Consider the following 24,684-nt stretch of genomic DNA (forward strand, 5'->3'; position numbering starts at 1 on the left):
TTTTTAATTAAGAAATTAATTTTTTTTTAAATTAATAATTTTTGTAAGGTTTAATTACTCTATTAGCCCTTATAATTTCGTGAAATTTTCAATTAGGTCCCTATACTTTTTTTCTTTTTAATTGGGTCCCTGCACCAAAGTTTTTTTTTCAATTAAGTCCCTCTTAGTAATAATTAGCTTAATTTTATAGAGACCCAATTAAAAAAATAAAATTGGTACAGAGACCTAAATAAAAGGAAAAAAAAGTGTAGATACCCAATTAAAAAAAAAATTAGTGCAAGAACTCAATTAAAAGAAAAAAAGTATAGAGACCTAATTGAAAATTTTGCAAAACTATAGAAACTAGTAGAGTAATTAAACTTTTTTTGTAATTGCTTTTATTAGTAAAATAAAAGGATGTACCACTCTAAGCATAGAAAGCAAAGATGATGAGAGATTCTATATGCACAAATAGAGAGATCTGAATTATGAGGGGATATATGTCCTTTCATAACTATTGAACCGTGCTAAAGGAAGAGACAAATTAAGTTGATGAGAAACCGACCAAATGATTCAATTCAATGGACATAGTTGAGTTCTTTACTTCTTTTTCATTAGGCACGTCACCTATTTGTTACACCATTCACCCTCCAAATTCATTAAATTTCTCCACGTAGCACTTCTCTATAAATTGACTAATCCAATCTTCAATTTTAATTAACTAGGTTAATTAATTTCTTCTATCACTTGAGTTGTTGTGCTAATTTATAAGCTGGAAGCTAATTTATGAATTTAGGTGAAAACTCAGATGAAGTTGACTTCACGTGAAGTTGATACCTAAGAGTTGTTAGATGAAAATTTAGTCAAATCAGTCAAATTATCTAACGACTTTCAGGTATCAACTTCACGTAAAGTCGATTGCACCTAAGTTTCTACCATGAATTTATTGTATTGATGGGAGATTAATTTTTTTAAGCTATATAAAATTGGAAAAAAGGCATAATTTCCAAAAGAATGACCTAGCTAGTGCTTTACTTATTATAATATTGATTAACCCTTTATGAAGTTCAATTCCCTATATATTTGTAACCTTAGCTTAATGATTAACCTAATTGCATAATAATCAAGATTAGAGGAGTTCTAATATTCTTGATTGAAGAGTAGCAAAAGCCAAAAAGGTTGTCCCTCCTTGCATGCCTTCTAGCTATTGTAGTACTTTTGGGTGCAAAGACTGCAAACTCTTTGTAAACCAAATTGCATGCCTTATAGAGTGAATATGTAGGCCTTCCCTCATACACCTTTGTCTCTCCTCAATTTCCAACATTATTATATTCCAGAAAATAAACAAATCATATTTATGCAGACTTACCCATTTATAAGTACATACAAGAATATTAGATTTATCATCATTCTGTTTCTTAATTAGTAGATAGGTTTACTAAGAAATAATATCAAATATCTTTGAAGGAAAGAAAATAAATTTGTCTACCATATATATTTAAATGTGATTATTCATATATATATATATATATATATTGAGTAAACACTTAACCTGGTCTCTGTCCATATCAAATTAGGACAACACGATCCCTCACAAAAAAAGTAACCCACGCCGATCCCTATCTATGCATAAAATAACTCATCGCGCCCCCTCTCATGTATTCCCGTCCATGGACAGGGACCGGTGTGGGTTACTTTTTTGTGAGGAATCGCGTTGTCCTAATTTAAAATGGACAGGGACCGGATTGGGTGTTTACTAAAAAAAAATTTAATATTATAAAAAAAATTATATAAAGACTAGTTGACTAATTTTTAAAATTTTACTACAGTTGATATTTTAGAAATTATTTTTAGTAAGTATAGAAATAAAAGTGGTGTTTTGTCTAATATTGATATTTGATAATTGGATACGCAAGGGATGTTACTACAACATCGTCAAAGATTCGTCCAAGCATGACACACATATAGTGTTCAACACTTATTTTGTGTTTTAGTTATGACTTATGATCCACCTTATATATTAGCCCTGTTCCACTTACAGCAATATCCAAATTTTTTCAATAAAAGGTCAATTTTCAACAAAAATATCCAAATTTTTTTTTATAGAAAAAAATTAAGCCATGATATTTTTTCATTTTTAAATTAATTCTTATTCAATTTATTAAAATTAATATATTAGAAAAAATTAACCTAAACATATTAATTTTTCAATAAATTCAAAAAGTTAAAAGATTTTAATAATGTAGATATAGAACTTATTTTATACAATTATATTAACTTAACACAAAAAATTAATCACCATATCAAAATAAGTTTAATATTCATAAAAAAATACTTTTTTTGTTATGAAAAAATTAATTTTTTTATTATTGACAAATTTATTATTCTCTTATATCAGATTTTGTTTTCTTTGGAAAGTATAGAACCTAACTTTGCTTCGTGGCTGTTCGCCAGTGAAAAAATAAAGAAGTTAATAGGAAATTTCGAATATAACTAGTTCATTACTAAGGGTATAATAGATATTTTACCAATTCTTTTTACCAACATCTTTTCACATAGCCAACGTGAAACATCTTATGACCAAGGTAATATTCACTAATTTTATTGTGTATTATCAATTTTTTTACTTATGTGTCATTCTTTTCCGTCAATCTTCTCTTATCTTTTATATCTTTAACACTTATGTTGCATTATTTGTATTTATTACACAATGTGTCAATATAACAAATGATTCAATATTTTAATACATATTTTTTTCCATGTTATATCAATTATGACATGCGAACACTTTTACTGATTTAGTATATCGGATGAATATCGAGCAGTATTATATTTAAAATATATTCAACATATATAAGTGTCATATTTTTAACTAATTATATCTTAATAAAAAATAAAAAATTTGTAATATTTTTTGACACTACTAATTTTAATATTTTTTTAGTAAACATCCAACCCGGTCCCTGTCCATTTTAAATTAGGACAACGCGATCCCTCACCAAAAAAGTAACCCACGCCGGTCCCTGTCCATGGACGGGAATACATGGGAGGGAGCGCGATGAGTTATTTTATACATAAACAAGGACTGACGTGTGTTACTTTTTTTGTAAGAGATCGCGTTGTCCTAATTTAATATGGACAGGGACCGAGTTGAGTGTTTACTCTTATATATTGTGTATTGGTACAATTGAAAAAATTTCCTTTGTATATTTCATGGTTATGCATGGTTCAATTGCATCTATTCTAACATATGTTACCAAGTCCTAGGAGCTGAAGAGCATATTACAAAACCAAAAAAAGCCATGATGACAAGTTTGACTTTTGTATCCAAATTTTTCATGTCACCACACCGCCCATGTTAGGGCTTTAGGGTAAGATAGATAGCACAATGTTGTGTCTTTTTAATCTGCGAGAACAAGAATTTGTCCTTATTCCTATCAATTACCAAAGTTTCAGACTTTGTAAAATGAAGGGTTTCATCATGTTGTGCTGCCATGCATTTAGGGTAACATATGGGACCCTCTTAGCACATGTGCCCCATCTTTAATTTTGTTTGTTTTTGGAACAAATTCTTTGCTCAACATTTTAGGGTATGTATTCATTTGTTGATAACGCGGTAATATGCAAATTGGGAACTGTGACAATGAGTTTACATCTCTTCAGGTTTCATATCTGATTTAAGGATAACATTGTTTGCCTTTTTTCAATTTCCATACATATCATGCCAATCCGTATTTGTCTAATTGATGTCTATAGTTTTTTATTTTGGAGTAACTTAGAGAAAGACGTTTCTTTTTTTAAAGGTATTTTTAAATAATTAAAATTTAATATATATAATTTATTAAATTATGTTATTTTTATTAAAATTAGATCAGATAAATTGATTTGGCCAAAAAATCGATAAATTATATCTTAAATCGGTCTAAATTAATATTTTTTTTATAAAAAATAATTACAATATTTCTATTCATACCCTGGCCCAATAAATAGGGCCCAGGATCCAAGCAAAGAAGCCCAACCCAAAGGGTTGGCTCTCCCCCAGTACCAGCCTTCATCCCAAGAAGTCGGTGCTGAACACGACCTGCTCCATAATAAGATAAAAAATTGTGATCAAACAAGCTTTTTGGGGGATATATTATATATATAGTTTTTGCATGTGACATATTGTTTACACATACATTAGCTATGTAATGCTATGCTTCATTATTATTTTTTTCAAAATTGGAACCATGTATATATGCTTAAAACTTTGGTTGATAATAACCATTTTCTACGGAAAAGAATAAATTTAGAATATGATACTATTTCATTACCAATTTTATAGTTATTCACTTATTTGGGCCAACAGTTAACTCTCTTCTTAAACGTAATAATACAAAATTATTTTAACTTGTAAGCCAAGCTGTGTTTATAGTCTATGTCCCATATTTTATGCTCATCAATGTTCAAAGGTATACGCTTGACCTAAAAGAAATTATGATCTCTTACAAATGTGGGTAGAGTTATTTTCAAAGATGAAATAATAATAATAATCTTATATTATATTCCATATATAGAATATGAAAAAATTAACCAACTTGGGTTTGTCGAGTGGTCAGCTCACTCGTCCGCTTAAGCAAGTGTTGGAGATTCGAATCCCACCTTATACATGCAGCAACTCATTAGTCAGTGACAGACCCTTAAATGGAGTTCTGATCCGCAACAGATTAGTCCTTAACTTGTCGGGCTTGGGGATACCGTGAACAAAAAAAAAAAAAGAATATGAAAAAATTCAAAAAATATATAATTTTTCTTTGTTCTCCTGAGGTTCTAGACTAGAATTAATAATTCCTCAATCAAGAGACAATATATGTGGTTAGAAATAGAATAACTCCTCAATTAATGTAGACTTTTGGTTGTATATGATGTCTTAATCAGAATGTTGGGTTCATTAGTCAATTGGTTTGACTTTGATGGAAATATTCAGTTAGTTGTAATTTCTAAATTATAAACAGTGAGTATGTAGAATACTTGGCCAACGAAATTATGTACTAGTTGACTCAACTTATAGCTTGCAAAGCCTTCTCAACTTTAATTCCTTCCTAAACTATTGGAGAAACCAATGGAAGTCAAGTAAGAAAATCAAAACAAGAATGCTAACGTTGTATCAAGCTTATAATTACTACCTTTTGAGGTTAAAAAAAGGGGTTAAGTCATGTAAAAAAATGGAATTCAAATTCAAATTCAGATCACTATTCACATAAAAGTTGTCTTTGTATAAAAATAATAATTAAAAATTATTAAATAAAAATTTAATCAAATATATTAAATTATTTAGCAATTTTTAATTTTCATCTTTTCATAAAACAACTTCTCAGGCCCAAATATAGTGAATATTTTCGAAGCCCACTGGGCCACCCTCTGCCTGGCTTCCTTTGTCTTGCTAGGCGTGGATGTGAGCACCGCCGGAAGAGCTGCCGTCGTTGGTCTGTTCCTCATCCACCGGAGATGCTATCAATGCTCAGAACATGGAATCTCCATGGATTTCTCATCAGAAAGTTCGCTCCTTCCGCAAATTATATTTATATGCACTCTCTTCACCAGCTTCAACAAAACAAGAAGGAGAAGAAGAAGAACAAGAACACGAACAAGAAGGAAGAAGATTCTCACTGTGATCCCAAAGAGTACATGAGAAACGTCATTGGAAACATATACAAGACTCTAAAGTATTCAACTTGGGATTCAGCTCAGAAAGAGCTCGAGAACCTTCCATTGCCATGGGACTCTTACACTGTAAACCAAGTCCTAAAATCCCACCCTCCAATGGAGAAAGCATGGTTGTTCTTCAACTGGGCTTCCAAACTCACAGGCTTCAAGCATGATCAGTACACTTACACCACCATGATTGATATCTTTGGAGAAGCTGGTAGAATCTCTTCCATGAAGCACGTTTTCAAGCAAATGCAAGACAATGATGTTAACATTGATTCTATTACCTACACTTGCATGATGCATTGGCTTTCGAATTCTGGGGACATTGATGCAGCCATGGAGTTGTGGAAGGAGATGAAGTCGAAGGATTGTTGTTACCCTACTGTTGTTTCTTACACTGCTTATATCAAGATTCTATTTGATCATGGTAGGGTTAAGGAGGCTACTTGTGTTTACAAGGAGATGATTGAATCTGGTTGTGCTCCTAATTGCTACACTTATACCATTCTAATGGAGTACCTTGTTGGCTCTGGTTAGTGTTTCTTTCTTGCCTTCCATGTGTTTGTTATGTTGCCTAAGAGGGTATTCAAAGTTCAGAGCGTTTCTCTTTTGCTTAGTTCAATTCAATTGCTCTCAGAAATTTGTTATTGCCTTCTGTTTTGTCAGTAATGGTTATTATTTTTTTGTGTGTTTGTATTTTAGGAAAATGCAAAGATGCCCTTGAAATATTTGAAAAGATGCAGGAGGCTGGGGTGCAACCTGACAAAGCTGCATGCAATATTTTGATTGAGAGGTGTGCTAAAATTGGAGGGATTATGTTCATGACCCATATCCTGCGGTATATGAAAGAAAACCGCCTTGTTCTTCGTTACCCTGTTTTTGTCGAAGCATTGAAAGCTTTTAAAGTTGCTGGGGAAAGTGATGCGCTCATAAGGCAAGTCAATCCTCAATTTTATATTGATTCTGGCACCATTAGAAAGGATAATGACTGTTTCACAGTTGATGTAGATAAAGAGCTTCTATTTGTTCTCTTGAGAAAGAGAAATCTGGTTGCTATTGATCATTTACTTGCTGGAATGATGGATAAGAAAATACCTTTAGATCATAAGGGTATCTCATCCATTATAGAGGTAAATTGTTCCCATTCCAGACCTGAAGGTGCTTTGTTAGCATTCACGTATAGCGTAAAAATGGGCATATACATGGAGAGACAAGGATATCTTTCCTTGATAGGCTTGTTGATCAGATCAAATATGTTTTCGCAGCTAGTCGAAACCGTTGAGGAAATGTCTAGAGCCGGTCATTCTCTTGGAATCTACCTGGCTTCAATTTTGATCTATAGGCTTGGTTGCGCTAAGAAGCCTGCTTATGCTGTGACGATTTTCAACTTGTTACCTGATAACCATAAGTGCACTGCTACCTATACTGCTTTAATTAGCGCTTATTTCGCCTCTAGAAGAGTTAACAAGGCACTTGATATACACAAAAGTATGTGCGCAAAAGGGTTTCTGACTGCTTTAGGAACTTACAATGTACTGGTTGCTGGTTTGGAAAGAAACGGTAGAAATTCTGAAGCAGAATTTTATAGAAAAGCTAAGAAGAAGTGCCTTCATACTAATGCTGGTTCTGAGGAAAGGGTTTGCATAGAGGAAAAGATATGCAACCTTCTGTTTGCTGTGGATCTAGTTCATTAGAGATGCCAACCTTCCGATATATTCACTTACAATTCCTTGCTGGATGCTTTGTTCAGTATGAAACAACATGACAAGGCACTTATGTTATTCAATCAAATGAAAGAGAGTGGCATTGATCCAAATATACATACATACAGCATAATTATAGATGGCTTGTGCAAAAGTGGAAGACTTAAAAATGCAAAAGAGATATTTGAAGATCTTTCCATTAAAGGCTATCGTCCAGATGTGAAGACATACACCATTATGATCAATGGGCTTTGCAAAGAGGGCCTGCTTCATGAAGCATTGGCTTTCTTGTCGAAAATGGAAGACAATGGTTGCTTACCGGATGCTGTGACTTATGAAATAATCATTGGTGCTCTGTTTGAAAAAGGTGAAAATGATAACGCGGAGAAACTTCTTCGTGAAATGATATCTAGAGGCCTATTGCAAGGATAAAAGTAAGTGAGATTCTTCTTGCCAGACATCACAAAATGTCGTTTGTATCTCTTTCTTTTTAACTTGTGTTTTGTTACCATCTTCCCGATCATCTTTCCATTTAATATTAATGCTTTTAAATATTCACATGATTGTGATTCTTTATTCTGATTTACCCGCACCTAAGTGTTTTCTTTGCCGTTGCTTGTTTTAGGGCATTTTCGGTGACTAGATGGCTGTTATATGTGGCTTGTCGGATCTATCATTGTTTCCTTTTTTGTTTTTGTAATTATACATGTGCATTGATGTTAATTTATTCCTAAGCTGAAATGGTTCTGATTTTCATCATTCAAAGGGAATCCTTGTTAGTTGTGAAGCTTCCCTGCACACTTATTGTCTTTCAATCTTTTCATTTCCCCCATATTTAAAGTAAATTCCCATGCAGCAGCATACTGGCTATGAAATCTCAAATGATTTTGCAGCATATCATTTAGCTCTTTGATATTGGACACTAATCTGCATAAGATTTAATAACTTTCTCAGTCTTAGACTGAGATTAAACTCAATTAATTAAGAATAGAGTCAAGAGCACAATGCTTGATGGGGATTACAATTTACACAGCCTCAATAAAAAGAAAGGAAAAAATAAAATCTAAGCTGTAGATTCTGCTGCAGCTATTTTTGAGTCTTCAGTGACAGTTCCAATATTTAGGGAATGAAGTCAAAGTGGCAAGAACCATGACCTGCAATCAAACGATATATATTTATCATCTACACAAATTTCTCAATAGAAGGACTCGTTATACTTTGTTCTGAAATAGTAGTTTATTCGAACAAAGTGGTACATGAAAAAACCAATATATCCAGAGACAAATTGTCTCGTGATTCATCAGTTATTTTAATATACCATTTTAATTAACAATGGAGGGAGTAACAGTTACTAGCTTGGATTGATTCCTTGACTTGTTTGCCAAGTTAATTTGCCTTTTCCTCCTTTTGATGGCATACATGTTATATATAACTAAGCATTTAGTCAATTTTAATATTCCTAAACTTTTTACAATGTCACATGGCCTTCTATTCTTCTAGATCTGCTTTTGCACTCTGTGCCAATGTGAACATGCATATGTTCTACTTAAAAAGCATTATTATAATATTGTATAATGTATATGTTATCTAGAATCAGTTTAATTTAGAACTTTCTAGGATCTGCTTCTGTTGTAATGGCAGCACCTCTGAAGAAACAAGAACCACCTCTGTGCTTGAACTTCTGAAAATAGCTGTTGAAGGCATAGGAAGCATGGTCTTTCAAAGTGTTTGGATAATAGCATGGTTGGTTCACTTGGATTTTGCTACAATCTGCACCTCCACTTCCACAAGCCCAATTCAGCGCTGCCTGCAACTCATCGTCGCTGCTTTGCGGATCAGCTATGCACCATTGCTCATATTCAGCAAACACTGCATCATGTGATCATAATATAATGCAATTAGGTAAAAAAAATGAACATTTGTACACAAATATTGGTGGATGTTTTAACAACACATGAACACTTATGTATATGATTACCCCTTTTTGGTGCAATCATGGATAGGAAAAGAATCAGAACCATTAACTTGGCCATTAATGTTTCCATTTTGGAGGAGAAGAACCCTGAATAGTGAATAGGATAGCCAAGAAACTAGAAATTTAGTTGCATATATATTATATAATGAAGTTAATGGAAAATGGAAGTTATGGTCATGTGTTGTGTGCTTCTAACGGCTAAGAAGGAATGTTCATATTCCATTTCAAGTGGACACTCTGCACCAAGCAGGATCAGATTTTATGTGGGCCTCACCATCAGGGTGTGAAAATGTGATGAAAAATTACATGAAAAGGATCATGTGGTCAAATTATCAGTGACAAATTATGCTGCTTACACAGGTCACATTCAGATTTAGAAATAATTTGCCACAAAAATAATTAAAAGATGTTAAGCTAAGAATCAAACTTCTAGAAACAATTTTTGTAAAATTAAGTGCTTATTGTTTCCCTAAAATAATATATTCCCAAACATGCTATAGCCATGTGCTTCATCAATAGGCAAAGAAAGCGTTATTATATTCTTAGCTCTTCCTAATGTCAATGCTCTTCCAACTCAACAAGGATTTACTAATATTAAAAGCAATTTTGTAAATGTTACATGTTCTAAAACAATTATTCATATTCTGGTCCAACGGGCCAGGTCTAAAAAACAGCAAAAGGTTCACCAGAAAAGGTGGACCTTATTATAAACCCGACCTTTTTAAAGAGGTTGGACATCAATAAGAGTCCAGCCTTACTTGATTAGTTGATTTAACAAATAACTGATTGGAAAAATCTCTTCTACTACCTCTACCTCTACCTCATCTAGAAGGTGGATCCCAACAAATTTTCAGGATAAAAGGAACGCTAATCCATCAAAAAAGATGGAACTACTCCAACAAAGGCGGTCATCAAACTCTACTATAAATACGTTAATCTTGCTAACTTAAGTATCGGAGTCTCTTGCAGGTATCACCCCCACCTTTTCACGAGGAATTCGGACATGCAGCACCTCGTCACCGACAAGTAGGACACTGCCTCTCAAAGGGACTTGAACCTCATGTTCAGGCCCAAATCCACGTTTCAAGTAACCCTCGAAACGACAATGTTTGTAGAAAATAATAACTGTAAACGAGCAACAATGAGATCATGAGCAAATAAATGGAGTTGTTAACTTGTTCTACAACTAGTCTTCTTTTCTTTATTACTTTTCCTGAGAGACCATAGTTATTTTGGGAGCAACACCCATCCGGTTGCCGAACATTTTTCTATTTATTCCTTTTTTGTAGTGTTTTTTTTTTCTTTTTTATAAATTTACATGAGTTTTTTTCGCTTAGGTTGTTGAACAAACAATAAGTTATCTGAGAATAAATAAACAGGGCCACTTTACAACATAACCAGATCAACCAAACTACAAGTATATATATACATCATCAATAACCAAAATATATGGGGCAGTCTCTCATGTTGGAAGCATACCTGTTTCAAAAAGCCTCTACATTATTGGTATGCATGATTTGATTTGTGATTTGTTTTATTGACTAGTATACTTCTTCAGTCTAAAAGATCAGTGATGATACCGTTATCTAGGGGTGTAAGTTACCGAACCAAACCTAAATTTACCGCAAAACTGAACCGAAATTACAACAACCGAATAAAAACCGAAAAAAATCGGTTTTTTCCGAAATAAACCGATCGATTCGGTTCGGTTTTCGATTGGCTCGACAGAAACCGAACCGAACCGCATAAGTGGTTTAGTAATACATTGAAATGGAAATTTTAGACTTAACAAATGTGTTTGTTTTATGTTTAGTTGTTGGAATGAGTTGAAATTGTGTTGAATTTAAATGTAATATAATATTGTTTCAGTTTATTGATTGTTTTGAACATCATTTTACTAAGATTAATTTTCTATTAGTTAGGATTTAAAAAACCGAAAAAACCGACCGAATCAAACTGCTTTTGATTCGGTTCGGTTCGGTTCGATTCGGTTGTTGCGCAAACAACAAACTAATTGATTAGTATTATGTGAAAACCGAACAGATCGGTTCGATTGGTTTTTGGTCTAAAACCGAACCAAACCGAACCGATAACACCCCTACCGTTATCCCAAATGGCATGATTTTTCCGTGGAAGCTAATATTATGTCATAAAATGCATATTGTTGAAGTTCTTTTTAACTTCAACAATGAAATGGCTTTTGTTGGTTTGCAAGCGATCCTAATATTTTGGCCATTTACTTATGCAAGTACCATATATATTTATTATAGCTGATGATTGTTTTCAGCAACTAAATCTCTGCTGAGAAGCTTTTTGGAAGTATGTTGTGTTGCTATGTGCTAAATTTACATTATGTCATCTTGAGGTCATTGTTAACATGTCCTTTTTCTTTCTTATTTTTAATTGCTCTTTTCTTTTGTAAATGAATATTACTTGGTTATTTTCTTGTGTTCTCTAGACGGTCTATTTAGGTTCTAGTGTTCCTACTTTGAAAGAGCTCTCCAGTCTAAAATCAAATGGTGTATTTAAATAGCAACACTTCACTCAAACCCAAATCCCAAATACAATATAATACACACTATCCTCATAAGTCACAAATGAGGAAGAGAAACTTAAACAAACTTAATATTCTCATAATTGAATGTGTTGAATCAGAGAGCAAAATGATTTGCTTCTGCTGGATTGGTGTCTTAAGGTATCTTACTACCTTGTGGTAAGATCTCAAATTCCTAATTTTTATCTTACAATTTTGATCTTATAGACATCTCTATTAAATTTCATGCTATTTAAAAATCATTTGAATTGATATATTTGAAAATTAACTTGAAACTTGAAATAAACAAACGAAAATGGACCATAGTAGGGTTGTAATGACTAATGAGGTATTGATTTATGCTAGTGAGCAAGCTTATTAAAAGTATAATACCCTCAAAATAAACGAATAAAAATCTAGACATCATAACGAAGTACCAAATTTCTCTTATTCAGAATTCAGAAGGAATCAACAATGTTGTATGCAACAAGGTTTAGGGTTTCTGTTCGTCAAATCCCTAATTTTGTTCCACTCTCCACTCTCCCTCCTTCCTGGACAAGCCTTCACTTTCATTCTGAGCCTCCATCCCTTGCTGAAGTTGACGATGCTGTTGATTCCTTTACTCGCATGCTCTCTATGCGTCGTACTCCTCCCATCTTCCAGTTTAACAGGATTTTGGGATCCCTTGCCAAGACGAAGCATTTCCACGCCGCCGTTTCCCTTTTTCAGCAATTGCAAGCCAGGGGAATCGCTCCCAACTTATTTACTTTGAACATCTTAATCAATTGTTGTTGCGGCATGGGTCGTATGACGCTTGCTTTCTCTGTATTGGCCAAGATTTTCAGGATGGGTTTTCAGTCTAATACCATAACGTTCACAACAATCCTGAAAGGCCTCTGTCTCTGTGGTAATGTTGAAAAAGCACTGCACTTCCATGACATAGTGCGGGCTCATGGATTTCAGTTTGATCAAGTCACCTATGGGACCTTGGTTAATGGACTCTGTAAGACCGGACACACAGCAGCTGCTATTCAAGTGTTGAAAAAGATCCCACAGTATGGGATTGTTCCTAATGTTGTCATGTACAGCGCAATTATTGATAGCCTCTGTAAGGATACACTTGTAAGTGAGGCTTTTCTTTTATACTCTGAAATGCTTGCTATGGGAATTTCTCCCGATGTTATCACTTACACTACTCTGATTTATGGATTGTGCCTTGTGGGTCAATTTAAGGAAGCCATTCATGTACTAAATCATATGATGCTCAAAAACATTACTCCAGGTGTTCGGACCTATAGTATTTTGATCGATGGGCTATGCAAGGAAGGAAAGATCAAAGATGCTAAGAACGTGTTGGCTGTGATGACAAAACATGGTGTGAAACCAAATGTGGTTACTTATAACAGCTTAATGGATGGGCATTGTTTGGTTAATCAAGTAAACAAGGCAAAATATGTATTCGACACAATGGCCCTAAGTAGTGTGTCTCCTGATGTTTGTAGTTACAATATCATGATTAATGGCTTGTGCAAAAGTAAAATGGTCAATGATGCATTGAATCTCCTTGAAGAGATGCGTTGCAAGAACTTGGTTCCCGACATGTTTACTTACAATACTCTAATTGATGGCTTGGGAAAATCAGGGAGAATCCTTTGTGCTGTGGAGCTTCTTGAAAAGATGCATGATAGAGGTCAACATGCTGATATATTCACTTACAATTCCTTGCTGGATGCTTTGTTCAGTATGAAACATGACAAGGCACTTATGTTATTCAATCAAATGAAAGAGAGTGGCATTGATCCAAATATATATACATACAACATACTTATAGATGGCTTGTGCAAAAGTGGAAGACTTGAAAATGCAAAAGAGATATTTCAAGATCTTTCCATTAAAGGCTATCGTCCAGATGTGAAGACATACACCATTATGATCAATGGGCTTTGCAAAGAGGGCCTGCTTCGTGAAGCATTGGCTCTCTTGTCGAAAATGGAAGACAATGGTTGCTTACCGAATGCTGTGACTTATGAAATAATCATTCGTGCTCTGTTTGAAAAAGGTGAAAATGATAACGGGGAGAAACTTCTTCGTGAAATGATATCTAGAAGCCTATTGCAAGGATAAAAGTAAGTGAGATTCTTCTTGTTAGACATCACAAAATGCCGTTTGTATCTCTTTCTTTTTAACTTGTGTTTTGTTACCATCTTTCCGATCATCTTTCCATTTCATATTAATGCTTCTAAATATTCACATGATTGTGATTCTTTATTCTGATTTACCCGCACCTAAGTGTTTTCTTTGCCGTTGCTTGTTTTACGGCATTTTCGGTGACTAGATGGCTGTTATATGTGGCTTGTCGGATCTATCATTGTTTGCTTTTGTGTTTTTGTAATTATATATGTGCATTGATGTTAATTTATTCCTAAGCTGAAATGGTTCTGATTTTCATCATTCAAAGGGAATCCTTGTTATTGTGAAGCTTCCTTGCACTCTTATTGTCTTTCAATCTTTTCATTTCCCCCATATTTAAAGTAAACTCCCATGCAGCAGCATACTGGCTATGAAATCTCAAATGTTATTTTGCAGCATATCATTAAGCTCTTTGAGATTAGACACTAATCTGCATAAGATTTAATAACTTTCTCAGTCTTAGACTGAGATTAAACTCAATAAATTAAAAATAGAGGCAAGAGCACAATGCTTGTTGGGATTACACAGCCTCAATAAAAAGAAAGGAAAAAATAAAATCTAAGCTGTAGATTCTACTGCACCTATTTTTGAGTCTTCAGTGACAGTTCCAATTAGGGAATGAAGTCAAAGTGGCAAGAACCATGACCTGCAATCAAAGGATATATATTATTGTGTTATCATCTACACAAATTTCTCAATAGAAGGACTCATTATACTTTGTTCTGAAATAGTAGTTTATTTGAACAAAATGGTACATGAAAAAACTGATATATCTAGAGACAAATTGTCTCATGATTCATCGGTTATTTTAATATACCACTTTAATTAACAATGGAGGGAGTAACAGTTAATAGCTTGGATTGATTCCTTGACTTGTTTGCCAAGTTAATTTGCCTTTTCCTCCTTTTGATGGCATACATGTTATATATAACTAAGCATTTAGTCAATTTTAATATTCCTAAACTTTTTACAATGTCACATGGCCTTCTATTCTTCTAGATCTGCTTTTGCACTCTGTGCCAATCTGAACATGCATATGTTCTACTTAATAAGCATTATTATAATATTTTATAATGTATATTTTGTCTAGAATCAGTTTAATTTAGAACTTACTAGGATCTGCTTCTGTTGTAATGGCAGCACCTCTGAAGAAACAAGAACCACCTCTGTGCTTGAACTTCTGAAAGTAGCTGTTGAAGGCATAGGAAGCATGGTCTTTCAAAGTGTTTGGATAATAGCATGGTTGGTTCACTTGGATTTTGCTACAATCTGCACCTCCACTTCCACAAGCCCAGTTCAGCGCTGCCTGCAACTCATCGTCGCTGCTTTGCGGATCAGCTATGCTGCCTATGCACCATTGCTCATATTCAGCAAACACTGCATCATGTGATCATAATATAATGCAATTAGGCGAAAAAATGAACATTTATATACAAACATTGGTGGATATTTTAACAACTCATGAGCACTTATGTATTTACCCCTTTTTGTTGCAATCATGGATAGGAAAAGAATCAGAACCATTAACTTGGCCATTAATGTTTCCATTTTGGAGGAGACACAGGCCTAGCTGATAAGAATTCTGAATAGTGAATAGGATAGCCAAGAAACTAGAAATTTAGTTGCATATATATTTTATAGTGAAGTTAATTGGAAATGGAAGTTATGGGCATGTGTTGTGTGCTTCTAACGGCTAAGAAGGAATGTTCATATTCCATTTCAAGTGGACACTCTGCACCAAGCAGGATCAGATTTTATGTGGGCCCCACCATAAGGGTGTGAAAATGTGATGAAAAATTACATGAAAAGGATCATGTGATCAAATTATCAGTGACAAATTATGCTGCTTACACAGGTCACATTCAGATTTAGAAATGATTTGCCACAAAAATAATTAAAAGATGTTAAGCTAAGAATCAAACTTCTAGAAACAATTTTTGTAAAATTAAGTTCTTATTGTTTCCCTCAAATAATATATTCCCAAACATGCTATAGCCATGTGCTTCATCAACATGCAAAGAAAGCGTTATTATATTCTTAGCTCTTCCTAATATGGATTTATTAATATAAAAGTAATTTTGTAGATGTTACATGTCCTAATACAATGTAGAAAAATAGTAGCTGTGTAAACGAGCAACAATGAGATCATGAGCAAATAATGGAGTTGTTAATTTGTTGTACAACTAGTTTTTTTTTCTTTATTACTTTTCCTGAGAGACCATAGTTATTTTGGGAGCAACATCCATCCGGTTGCCAAATATTTTTTTATTTATTCCCTTTTTGTAGTTTTTTTTTTAATAAATTTACATGAGATCTTTTTTCGGTTAGGTTGTTAAACAAACAATAAGTGATTTGTTTTATTGACTAGTATACTTCTTCAGTCTAAAAGATCAGTGATGATAGCGTTATCCCAAATGGCACAGAGTTCCTTTATCATGATTTTTCTGTGGAAGCTAATATTATGTCATCAAATGCATATTGTTGAAGTTCTTTTTAACTTTAACAATGAAATGGCTTTTGCAGGCTGGTTTGCAAGGGATCCTAATATTTTGGGCATATACTTATGCAAGTACCATATATATTTCAACGCAATCCGTAGCTGATGATTGTTTTCAGCAACTAAATGTCTGCTGAGAAGCTCTTTGGAAGTATGTTCTATTACTCCAATATTTTTCATCTTGAGGTCATTGTTAACATGTCCTTTTTCTTTCTGTATTTTTTAATTATTCTTTTCTTTTGTAAATGAATATTACTTAGTTATTTTTTTTTTGAAAGTAGAGCTCAACACATGAAGTGGAGCGTAGTCAACACGGAATAAAATAAAAAGCAAAACAGCAATCAAGCAGTAAATTATATCCCCATGTCATCTCCGGCATTGCCATCAACAACTAAAGGGGTTCGCACCTAGCCACTCCGTGTAACTCAGAGAGAACATGTTGATAATCTCCTCCACTCCTTTTCTTTTATTCTTAAACAGTCTTCTATTCCTTTCCAACCACAAATTCCAAATAATCGCGCAAAAGCTCACCATCCAAACCTTACATTCCGCCTTTCTATCTGAATTCTCAATCCAACTTAGGAAATGCTCCTTCAACGTACCCGAACAAGACCATGTTCTACCAACATATGATAACTATGAACACCAAACCTGCCAAGAGAAACTACAGCCTATAAACAAGTGGTGACCAGACTCAACACAGTTATTACATAATACACATAAAGTATCTTGTTGGTTAATAACCCCAAGCCGACTCAGTCTCTCATCCGTACTGATTCTGCCAGTCAAGGCAAACCAAACAAACACCTCCACTCTTGGTGGAACAAGTCCTTTCCAGATAGTACTAGTAAAGCTATAGCTTGTGATATCCTTCGGGGCCATTTCCGCCTGTATTACCTGCATAAATGAGTTAGTTAAAAAAACATCTTGTTTATCATATTTTCACACAACTCTATCCTGTCTGTCATATGCAAGTCTAACCAGCCTTAACGTATCAAGTAGCTGGTTCACTAGATCCAACTCCCATTGGAACAGTTGTCGTCTCCACTGGAAGTTCCATATCCACTCTAAACTATCCCAAAATCCACAATCTCCTATCACTGATTCTATTTGGTTTGAAACAGAGTAGAGTTTAGGAAAACGATCTTTCAATAAACCTCCAAGGAGCCAGACATCCTCCCAGAAGCGAGTAGCTCGTCCGTCTCCGACCTCCATAGATAACCCATTGATCATCTTCTGCCTTAGTATTTGATTTGTGAATTGTAACTGACAAATATCCCTCCACAGACCCCCCGCACAGGTAATTCTTGGGTGGACAAAGGCACAACTGGATTCAAATTATTACGGGAACAAACTACCTTCTTCCATAACGGACATTCCTCCTGCTTAGTTATTTTCTTGCGTTCTCTGGCGGACTATTTAGGTTCTAGTGTTCCTACTTTGAAAGAGCTCTCCAGTCTAAAAACAAATGGTGTACGTCCACCAACAAAGGCAACAACAATGAATTTTGCAATGAAATATGAAGAGGATAGAAGATAGGTGACACTTAAAAAGAGAGACAATTTGGACAACCACACTAGCCGAGTCAAATTTCCAATTGAGATACAAAGTGGTAAATAGCAACACTTCACTCAAACCCAAATCCCAAATACATTATAATACACACTATCCTCACAAGTCACAAATGAGGGAGAGAAATTTAAACAAACTTAATATTCTCACAATTGAATGTGTTGAATCAGAGAGCAAAGTGATTTGCTTCTGCTGGGATTTTGCATGGTTGTGTTTGGTGCTTTAAGAGTTATGGTTATGGGCTTAACAGCAACATAATCATTTCATCCCACTGGTGGCTAAATAAAAGCTACTTTGGGTGGATTGTGAGTAGCATTGCAAAAATACACACCCTTGTGATTATTTTCTCATCCACATTCTGCTGATTGTCTTTTCATGTCACAATACCATTAGGAATTTACCAAAAGTGTCCTGTTTCGGTGTCCTTGATAGCTCGGCATGGTAATGATTGCTTTCTACTGGACACACTCCAAAAGCAGGTTGATATTGCTGCCAAAAGTAAATCACCAAGAAATGTGGTCACCAAGGAAGAAGCTGCTGAAATTGCGAAAGAAAAGGTATTTCTGCAACTGTTAGATAAATTCTGCTTTAATTGTGCAACATGGCCTGCACATTTTGTGACATCTATAAATAATCCAAGAAACATGAAGGTTTTGAACCTACTCATTTCTTGTTATAGTATTCATACAACATCGCGTTAGCTAGTATTGTTCAAGTTCTACATGTACTACAAGTGATGTGAGATTGTGAGGTATAGTGCTCATGACTAAAGCTCAATATTTTGATTTTGGGAACATCTTTCAATCTATCTATCTATCTATTTATCTATTCTTAATATATACAAGTAAATGGATAAATTTACCCACATTATTTTTAAGACTTCTTTCTTATCGTACTAATGTCATGTCAACAATATCGTTTATTTAGCAAAACTTTAGAATTAACTACTCAATCTTTTTCAAATAAACTATTATTTCCAAATCAGCAAAACAAATAAAATAAAATATACAAGTAATAGAAATATATGTAAATTAGGGTACAAAATTCTTATAATTATTATATCTTATCGTTATAAATAATACAATAAATTTTTATAACCCCAATAATTAATTTTTTAATTTCTATAAATAACTCATTAAATGTAATAAACATCTATATTATAAATGTCATAATAATATTATTAATCATAATAAATTTTACGTTACAAATATTCAAATTCCATACTATCTAAACTACTTATATAGATCTCTTATCACTATTCTTTCAACTATCATCAAATTTACCACAAAAAATTTATTTTCGAACTACACAACATCTCAAACTTACTCAATAGAGCATTATTCTTTGGACAACATAACTAAACAAACAGACAATTTATCAAAGTTCGCATGATTAGTCTAGGAAAAACATTAACACCCACAAACAAAAAGGAGCTTTTTTTTCTTAGAAATGATTATATTAGATGAAAAGATACAAAAACAAACATATTTATTGTATTTTTAAATTGAATTTACAAAAAAAATACTTCAATTATTTTTGTTTTATATAATTTTTATATTATTTTATAATACTTTATATATAATTGTATTTTAATATCGTTAAAATTATATTTCTTTCAATATGCTATTTATTGTTTTTTTAATAACTTTAAAAAAAATTAATGTAATCAATTTTTTTAATTAATTATTAACTATGATTTACTAACACTGCATGGGAATACCTCTTCATGTAATTGTGAAGAAAAATATGATTAACAAATTCAAACATTTGTTACAAGAAAAAAAAGTCTATACTATAAAAAATTTGAAAATAAAAGATGCAAATGATTTGTATAAACTAATTAAAGGTACAATGAAAGTAAACTTTTTACTTACAACGGTTGTGAAGGAAATTAAAGATTCAGTTTTGAACATTCTCTAACACTATTTTAAATTGTTATCACTTAAGACATTTTCTAAGTCAAAGAAAAATATTAACAGATAATTTCACTTTATACTATTTTAATTATTCTTATTAAAAATAATTTATTCAAAAAAAATTTTACATAATTTTTTGAATGTTGATGTCATTAAAAAATTACATCCACATTAAGAGACTAAGTCCATCAATTAAAATAAATAGAAAAATCAAACCATCAAATTAAAATGTCACTTAATACATTTTTAACATCTAAATCTTTATACTACAAATTAATTTAAATAAAACACTTTTTAAATTTAACTTCAATTTATACATATTTTATATAATTCTATAAAACATAACCATTTTTAATATTTATTATATACTATAATTAATGTACCGCAATGCGCGAGTCTATTTTTAACAAAAGAACGAGCAAGTTTACAAAAACTACTACCCTCAAAATATACGAATAAAAATCTAGACATGTAAAAGTAGTAGCAAATTTCTCTTATTCAGAATTCAGAAGGAATCAACAATGTTGTATGCAACAAGGTTTATGGTTTCTGTTCGTCAAATCCCTAATTTTGTTCCACTCTCCACTCTCCCTCCTTCTTGGACAAGCCTTCACTTTCATTCTGAGCCTCCATCCCTTGCTGAAGTTGACGATGCTGTTGATTCCTTCACTCGCATGCTCTATATGCGTCGTACTCCTCCCATCATCCAATTTAACAAGATTTTGGGATCCCTTGCCAAGATGAAGCATTTCCACGCCGCCGTTTCCCTTTTTCAGCAATTGCAAGCCAGGGGAATCGCTCCCGACTTATTTACTTTGACCATCTTAATCAATTGTTGTTGCGGCATGGATCGTATGACGCTTGCTTTCTCTGTATTGGCCAAGATTTTCAGGATGGGTTTTCAGTCTGATACCATAACGTTGACAACAATCCTGAAAGGTCTCTGTCTCTGTGGTAATGTTGAAAAAGCGCTCCACTTCCATGACAGATTGCGGGCTCATGGATTTCACTTTAATCAAGTCACCTATGGGACCTTGATTAATGGACTCTGTAAGAGCGGACACACATCAGTTGCTATTCAAGTGTTGAGAAAGATCCCACAGTATGGGATTGTTCCTGATGTTGTCATGTACAGCGCAATTATTGATAGCCTCTGCAAGGATACACTTGTAAGTGACGCTTTACATTTACACTCTGAAATGCTTGCTATGGGAATTTCTCCCAATGTTATCACTTACACAACTCTGATTTATGGATTGTGCCTTGCGGGTCAACTTAAGGAAGCCATTCATATATTAAATCATATGATGCTCAAAAACATTACTCCAAATGTTCAGACCTATAATACTTTGATCGATGGGTTATGCAAGGAAGGAAAGATCAAAGATGCTAAGAACGTATTGGCTGTGATGACAAAACATGGTGTGAAACCAGATGTGGTTACTTATAGCAGCTTAATGGATGGGCATTGTTTGGTTAATCAGGTAAATAAGGCAAAATATATATTCAACACAATGGCCCAAAGTAGTGTGTCTCCTAATGTTTATAGTTACAATATCATGATTAATGGCTTGTGCAAAAGTAAAATGGTCAATGATGCCTTGAATCTCCTTGAAGAGATGCGTTGCAAGAACTTGGTTCCCGACATGTTTACTTACAATACTCTAATCGATGGCTTGGGAAAATCAAGGAGAATCCTTTGTGCTGTGGAGCTTCTTGAAAAGATGCATGATAGAGGTCAACATGCTGATATATTCACTTACAGTTCCTTGCTGGATGGTTTGTTCAATATCAAACAACATGACAAGGCACTTATGTTATTCAATCAAATGAAAGAGAGTGGCATTGATCCAAATATATATACATACAACATACTTATAGATGGGCTGTGCAAAAGTGGAAGACTTAAAAATGCAAAAGAGATATTTCAAGATCTTTCCATTAAAGGCTATCGTCCAGATGTGAAGACATACACCATTATGATCAATGGGCTTTGCAAAGAGGGCCTGCTTCATGAAGCATTGGCTTTATTGTCGAAAATGGAAGACAATGGTTGCTTACCAAATGCTGTGACTTATGAAATAATCATTGGTGCTCTGTTTGAAAAAGGTGAAAATGATAACGCGGAGAAACTTCTTCGTGAAATGATATCTAGAGGCCTATTGCAAGGATAAAAAGTAAGTGAGATTCTTCTTGTTAGACATCATAAATTCCGTTTGTATCTCTTTCTTTTTAACTTGTGTTTTGTTATCATCTTCCCGATCATGTTTCCATTCCATATTAATGCTTTTAAATATTCACATGATTGTGATTCTTTATTCTGCTTTACCCACACCTAAGTGTTTTCTTTGCCGTTGCTTGTTTTACGGCATTTTCAGTGACTAGATGGCTGTTATATGTGGCTTGTCGGATCTATCATTGTTTCCTTTTTTGTTTTTGTAATTATATATGTGCATTGATGTTAATTTATTCCTAAGCTGAAATGGTTCTGATTTTCATCATTCAAAGGGAATCCTTGTTAGTTGTGAAGCTTCCCTGCACTCTTATTGTTTTTCAATCTTTTCATTTCCCCCATATTTAAAGTAAACTCCCATGCAGCAGCATACTGGCTATGAAATCTCAAATGTTATTTTGCAGCATATCATTAAGCTCTTTGAGATTGGACACTAATCTGCATAAGATTTAATAACTTTCTCAGTCTTAGACTGAGATTAAACTCAATTAATTAAAAATAGAGGCAAGAGCACAATGCTTGATGGGGATTACACAGCCTCAATAAAAAGAAAGGAAAAAATAAAATCTAAGCTGTAGATTCTGCTGCAGCTATTTTTGAGTCTTCAGTGACAGTTCCAATTAGGGAATGAAGTCAAAGTGGCAAGAACCATGACCTGCAATCAAAGGATATATATTATTGTGTTATCGTCTACACAAATTTCTCAATAGAAGGACTCGTTATACCTTGTTCTGAAATAGTAGTTTATTTGAACAAAGTGGTACTGGTACATGAAAAAACTGATATATCTAGAGACAAATTGTCTCGTGATTCATCGGTTATTTTAATATACCACTTTAATTAACAATGGAGGGAGTAACAGTTACTAGCTTGGATTGATTCCTTGACTTGTTTGCCAAGTTACTTGGCCTTTTCCTCCTTTTGATGGCATACATGTTATATATAACTAAGCATTTAGTCAATTTTAATATTCCTAAACTTTTTACAATGTCACATGGCCTTCTATTCTTCTAGATCTGCTTTTGCACTCTGTGCCAATGTGAACATGCATATGTTCTACTTAAAAAGCATTATTATAATATTGTATAATGTATATGTTATCTAGAATCAGTTTAATTTAGAACTTACTAGGATCTGCTTCTGTTGTAATGGCAGAACCTCGGAAGAAACAAGAACCACCTCTGCTTGAACTTCTGAAAGTAGCTGTTGAAGGCATAGGAAGCATGGTCTTTCAAAGTGTTTTGATAATAGCATGGTTGGTTCACTTGGATTTTGCTACAATCTGCATCTCCACTTCCACAAGCCCAATTCAGCGCCGCCTGCAACTCATCATCGCTTCTTTGCGGATCGGCTATGCACAGTTGCTCATATTCAGCAAACATTGCATCATGTGATCATAATACAGTGCAATTTAGGTAAAGAAAAGGAACATTTATACACAAACATTTCTGGATATTTTAACAACACATGAACACTTATGTATATGATTACCCCTTTTTGGTGCAATCATGGATAGGAAAAGAATCAGAACCATTAACTTGGCCATTAATGTTTCCATTTTGGAGGAGATAGAAGCAAGCCAAATAACATTTATTTTACTATAATCAATTTTAATACAAAAATTACCAAACATAAATCACTTTAACACAAACTTACTTTTTATCAAAATCAAGTTTGCAAAATCAATTTTATGTAAACTTCCGTTTACAAACTGTAATCCAAACACACACTAAGAAGGAATATTCATATTCCATTGCAAGTGGACACTCTGCATCAAGCAGGATCAGATTTTATGTGGGCTCCACCATAAGGGTGTGAAAATGTGATGAAAAATTACATGAAAAGGATCATGTGGTCAAATTATCAGTGACAAATTTTGCTGCTTACACAGGTGACCTAGGTTGTCAGCAGGGAATGCCTCTCTGCTCCCATTTTCGTCCCCAGATTTGCTCCGTGTCCCTATCTCCGTTCTCCGTCGTGGGGAATATTAGTCTCCATCCCCATTTCCCACAGGTCCCATTTCCCGCGAGGGACCCATTCTCCATTTATCTGATCTTTCTAATTAATTATCAATTTCCATATGAATAGAGCCGCAAGTATTCATCCTATACAATACAGTAAGATTTTATACAAAAAGTCTAAACGACAAGATGGTAACTTCTTTCGAAATGACGTAGTGAAAGTCTAAACGACAAGATGATAACTTCTTTCGAAATGACGTAGTGATGGGACATAACGGCGAGCTAGAAGATAGAGCAGTGGATAAGGAGGGAGACGCGGCAACTAGGGGTGAGCATGGCCCGGTCCGGCCCGAAGACCCGACCCGGTCCCGAACACTTTAGGGGCTAATTTGGTGTGATTTTATCGGGTCTAGGGCCGGGTAAGAGTCTCAAAA

At 33.9% G+C, this 24,684-nt stretch overlaps 6 protein-coding genes and 1 long non-coding RNA gene across 8 annotated transcripts; 4 read left to right on the forward strand and 3 right to left on the reverse strand.

Moving 5' to 3' along the window:
- Positions 5,341–7,504, forward strand: LOC107609700 (pentatricopeptide repeat-containing protein At2g01390). The gene is made up of 3 exons (XM_021106831.1): positions 5,341–6,202; positions 6,373–6,800; positions 6,936–7,504. Exons 1-3 carry the CDS (start codon positions 5,467–5,469, stop codon positions 7,362–7,364), a joined length of 1,593 nt encoding a protein of 530 aa, XP_020962490.1. The 5' UTR covers positions 5,341–5,466; the 3' UTR covers positions 7,365–7,504.
- Positions 7,422–7,805, forward strand: LOC107606411 (pentatricopeptide repeat-containing protein At1g62930, chloroplastic-like). Its single transcript, XM_016308476.1, has one exon. It carries the CDS (start codon positions 7,422–7,424, stop codon positions 7,803–7,805), a length of 384 nt encoding a protein of 127 aa, XP_016163962.1.
- On the reverse strand, positions 7,998–16,041 carry LOC107608602 (glucan endo-1,3-beta-glucosidase 4). Its single transcript, XM_016310353.2, has 4 exons — positions 15,553–16,041; positions 15,185–15,448; positions 14,653–14,717; positions 7,998–8,459 (listed from the first exon to the last, which is right to left on the reverse strand). Exons 1-3 carry the CDS (start codon positions 15,617–15,619, stop codon positions 14,683–14,685), a joined length of 366 nt encoding a protein of 121 aa, XP_016165839.1. The 5' UTR covers positions 15,620–16,041; the 3' UTR covers positions 7,998–8,459; positions 14,653–14,682.
- LOC107609701 (glucan endo-1,3-beta-glucosidase 4-like) lies at positions 8,977–9,883 on the reverse strand. The gene is made up of 2 exons (XM_021106708.1): positions 9,352–9,883; positions 8,977–9,242 (listed from the first exon to the last, which is right to left on the reverse strand). Exons 1-2 carry the CDS (start codon positions 9,416–9,418, stop codon positions 8,977–8,979), a joined length of 333 nt encoding a protein of 110 aa, XP_020962367.1. The 5' UTR covers positions 9,419–9,883.
- On the forward strand, positions 11,915–15,482 carry LOC107608600 (pentatricopeptide repeat-containing protein At1g12620-like). 2 transcript variants are annotated; one of them, XM_016310350.2, is made up of 3 exons: positions 11,915–12,061; positions 12,337–14,007; positions 15,212–15,482. In XM_016310350.2, exon 2 carries the CDS (start codon positions 12,356–12,358, stop codon positions 14,003–14,005), a length of 1,650 nt encoding a protein of 549 aa, XP_016165836.1. In that variant the 5' UTR covers positions 11,915–12,061; positions 12,337–12,355; the 3' UTR covers positions 14,006–14,007; positions 15,212–15,482. The 2 variants fall into 2 exon arrangements, with proteins under 2 accessions (XP_016165836.1, XP_020962489.1); XM_021106830.1 differs by lacking the exon at positions 11,915–12,061 and having other exon boundaries at positions 12,158–14,007; positions 15,162–15,482.
- Positions 20,488–23,844, forward strand: LOC107608599 (pentatricopeptide repeat-containing protein At1g12620-like). The gene is made up of 2 exons (XM_016310348.2): positions 20,488–22,233; positions 23,445–23,844. The coding sequence occupies exon 1, from the start codon at positions 20,578–20,580 to the stop codon at positions 22,228–22,230; it is 1,653 nt and encodes a 550-aa protein (XP_016165834.1). The 5' UTR covers positions 20,488–20,577; the 3' UTR covers positions 22,231–22,233; positions 23,445–23,844.
- On the reverse strand, positions 22,491–23,503 carry LOC110264769. The gene is made up of 2 exons (XR_002350945.1): positions 23,418–23,503; positions 22,491–22,944 (listed from the first exon to the last, which is right to left on the reverse strand). It is a non-coding gene; the product is annotated as an uncharacterized LOC110264769 (long non-coding RNA).

This window comes from Arachis ipaensis, chromosome B07 (assembly GCF_000816755.2).
Source record: "Arachis ipaensis cultivar K30076 chromosome B07, Araip1.1, whole genome shotgun sequence".
In the NCBI taxonomy this organism is placed as follows: Eukaryota; Viridiplantae; Streptophyta; class Magnoliopsida; order Fabales; family Fabaceae; genus Arachis; species Arachis ipaensis.

Excerpts from the sequence above, each read along its gene's own strand:
- LOC107606411 (XM_016308476.1), top strand. The coding sequence starts at position 7,422 with ATGAAACAACATGACAAGGCACTTATGTTATTCAATCAAATGAAAGAG.
- LOC107608602 (XM_016310353.2), bottom strand. The coding sequence starts at position 15,619 with ATGGAAACATTAATGGCCAAGTTAATGGTTCTGATTCTTTTCCTATCC. Across the intron at positions 15,449-15,552 it reads CATGATTGCAACAAAAAGGG|TGTTTGCTGAATATGAGCAA; the intron begins GTAAATACATAA and ends CACATGATGCAG. Across the intron at positions 14,718-15,184 it reads TACAACAGAAGCAGATCCTA|GTCATGGTTCTTGCCACTTT; the intron begins GTAAGTTCTAAA and ends CTTTGATTGCAG.
- LOC107608600 (XM_016310350.2), top strand. The coding sequence starts at position 12,356 with ATGTTGTATGCAACAAGGTTTAGGGTTTCTGTTCGTCAAATCCCTAAT.
- LOC107608599 (XM_016310348.2), top strand. The coding sequence starts at position 20,578 with ATGTTGTATGCAACAAGGTTTATGGTTTCTGTTCGTCAAATCCCTAAT.
- LOC107609700 (XM_021106831.1), top strand. The coding sequence starts at position 5,467 with ATGCTATCAATGCTCAGAACATGGAATCTCCATGGATTTCTCATCAGA. Across the intron at positions 6,203-6,372 it reads GGAGTACCTTGTTGGCTCTG|GAAAATGCAAAGATGCCCTT; the intron begins GTTAGTGTTTCT and ends TTTGTATTTTAG. Across the intron at positions 6,801-6,935 it reads GTATCTCATCCATTATAGAG|CTAGTCGAAACCGTTGAGGA; the intron begins GTAAATTGTTCC and ends ATGTTTTCGCAG.
- LOC107609701 (XM_021106708.1), bottom strand. The coding sequence starts at position 9,418 with ATGGAAACATTAATGGCCAAGTTAATGGTTCTGATTCTTTTCCTATCC. Across the intron at positions 9,243-9,351 it reads CATGATTGCACCAAAAAGGG|TGTTTGCTGAATATGAGCAA; the intron begins GTAATCATATAC and ends CACATGATGCAG.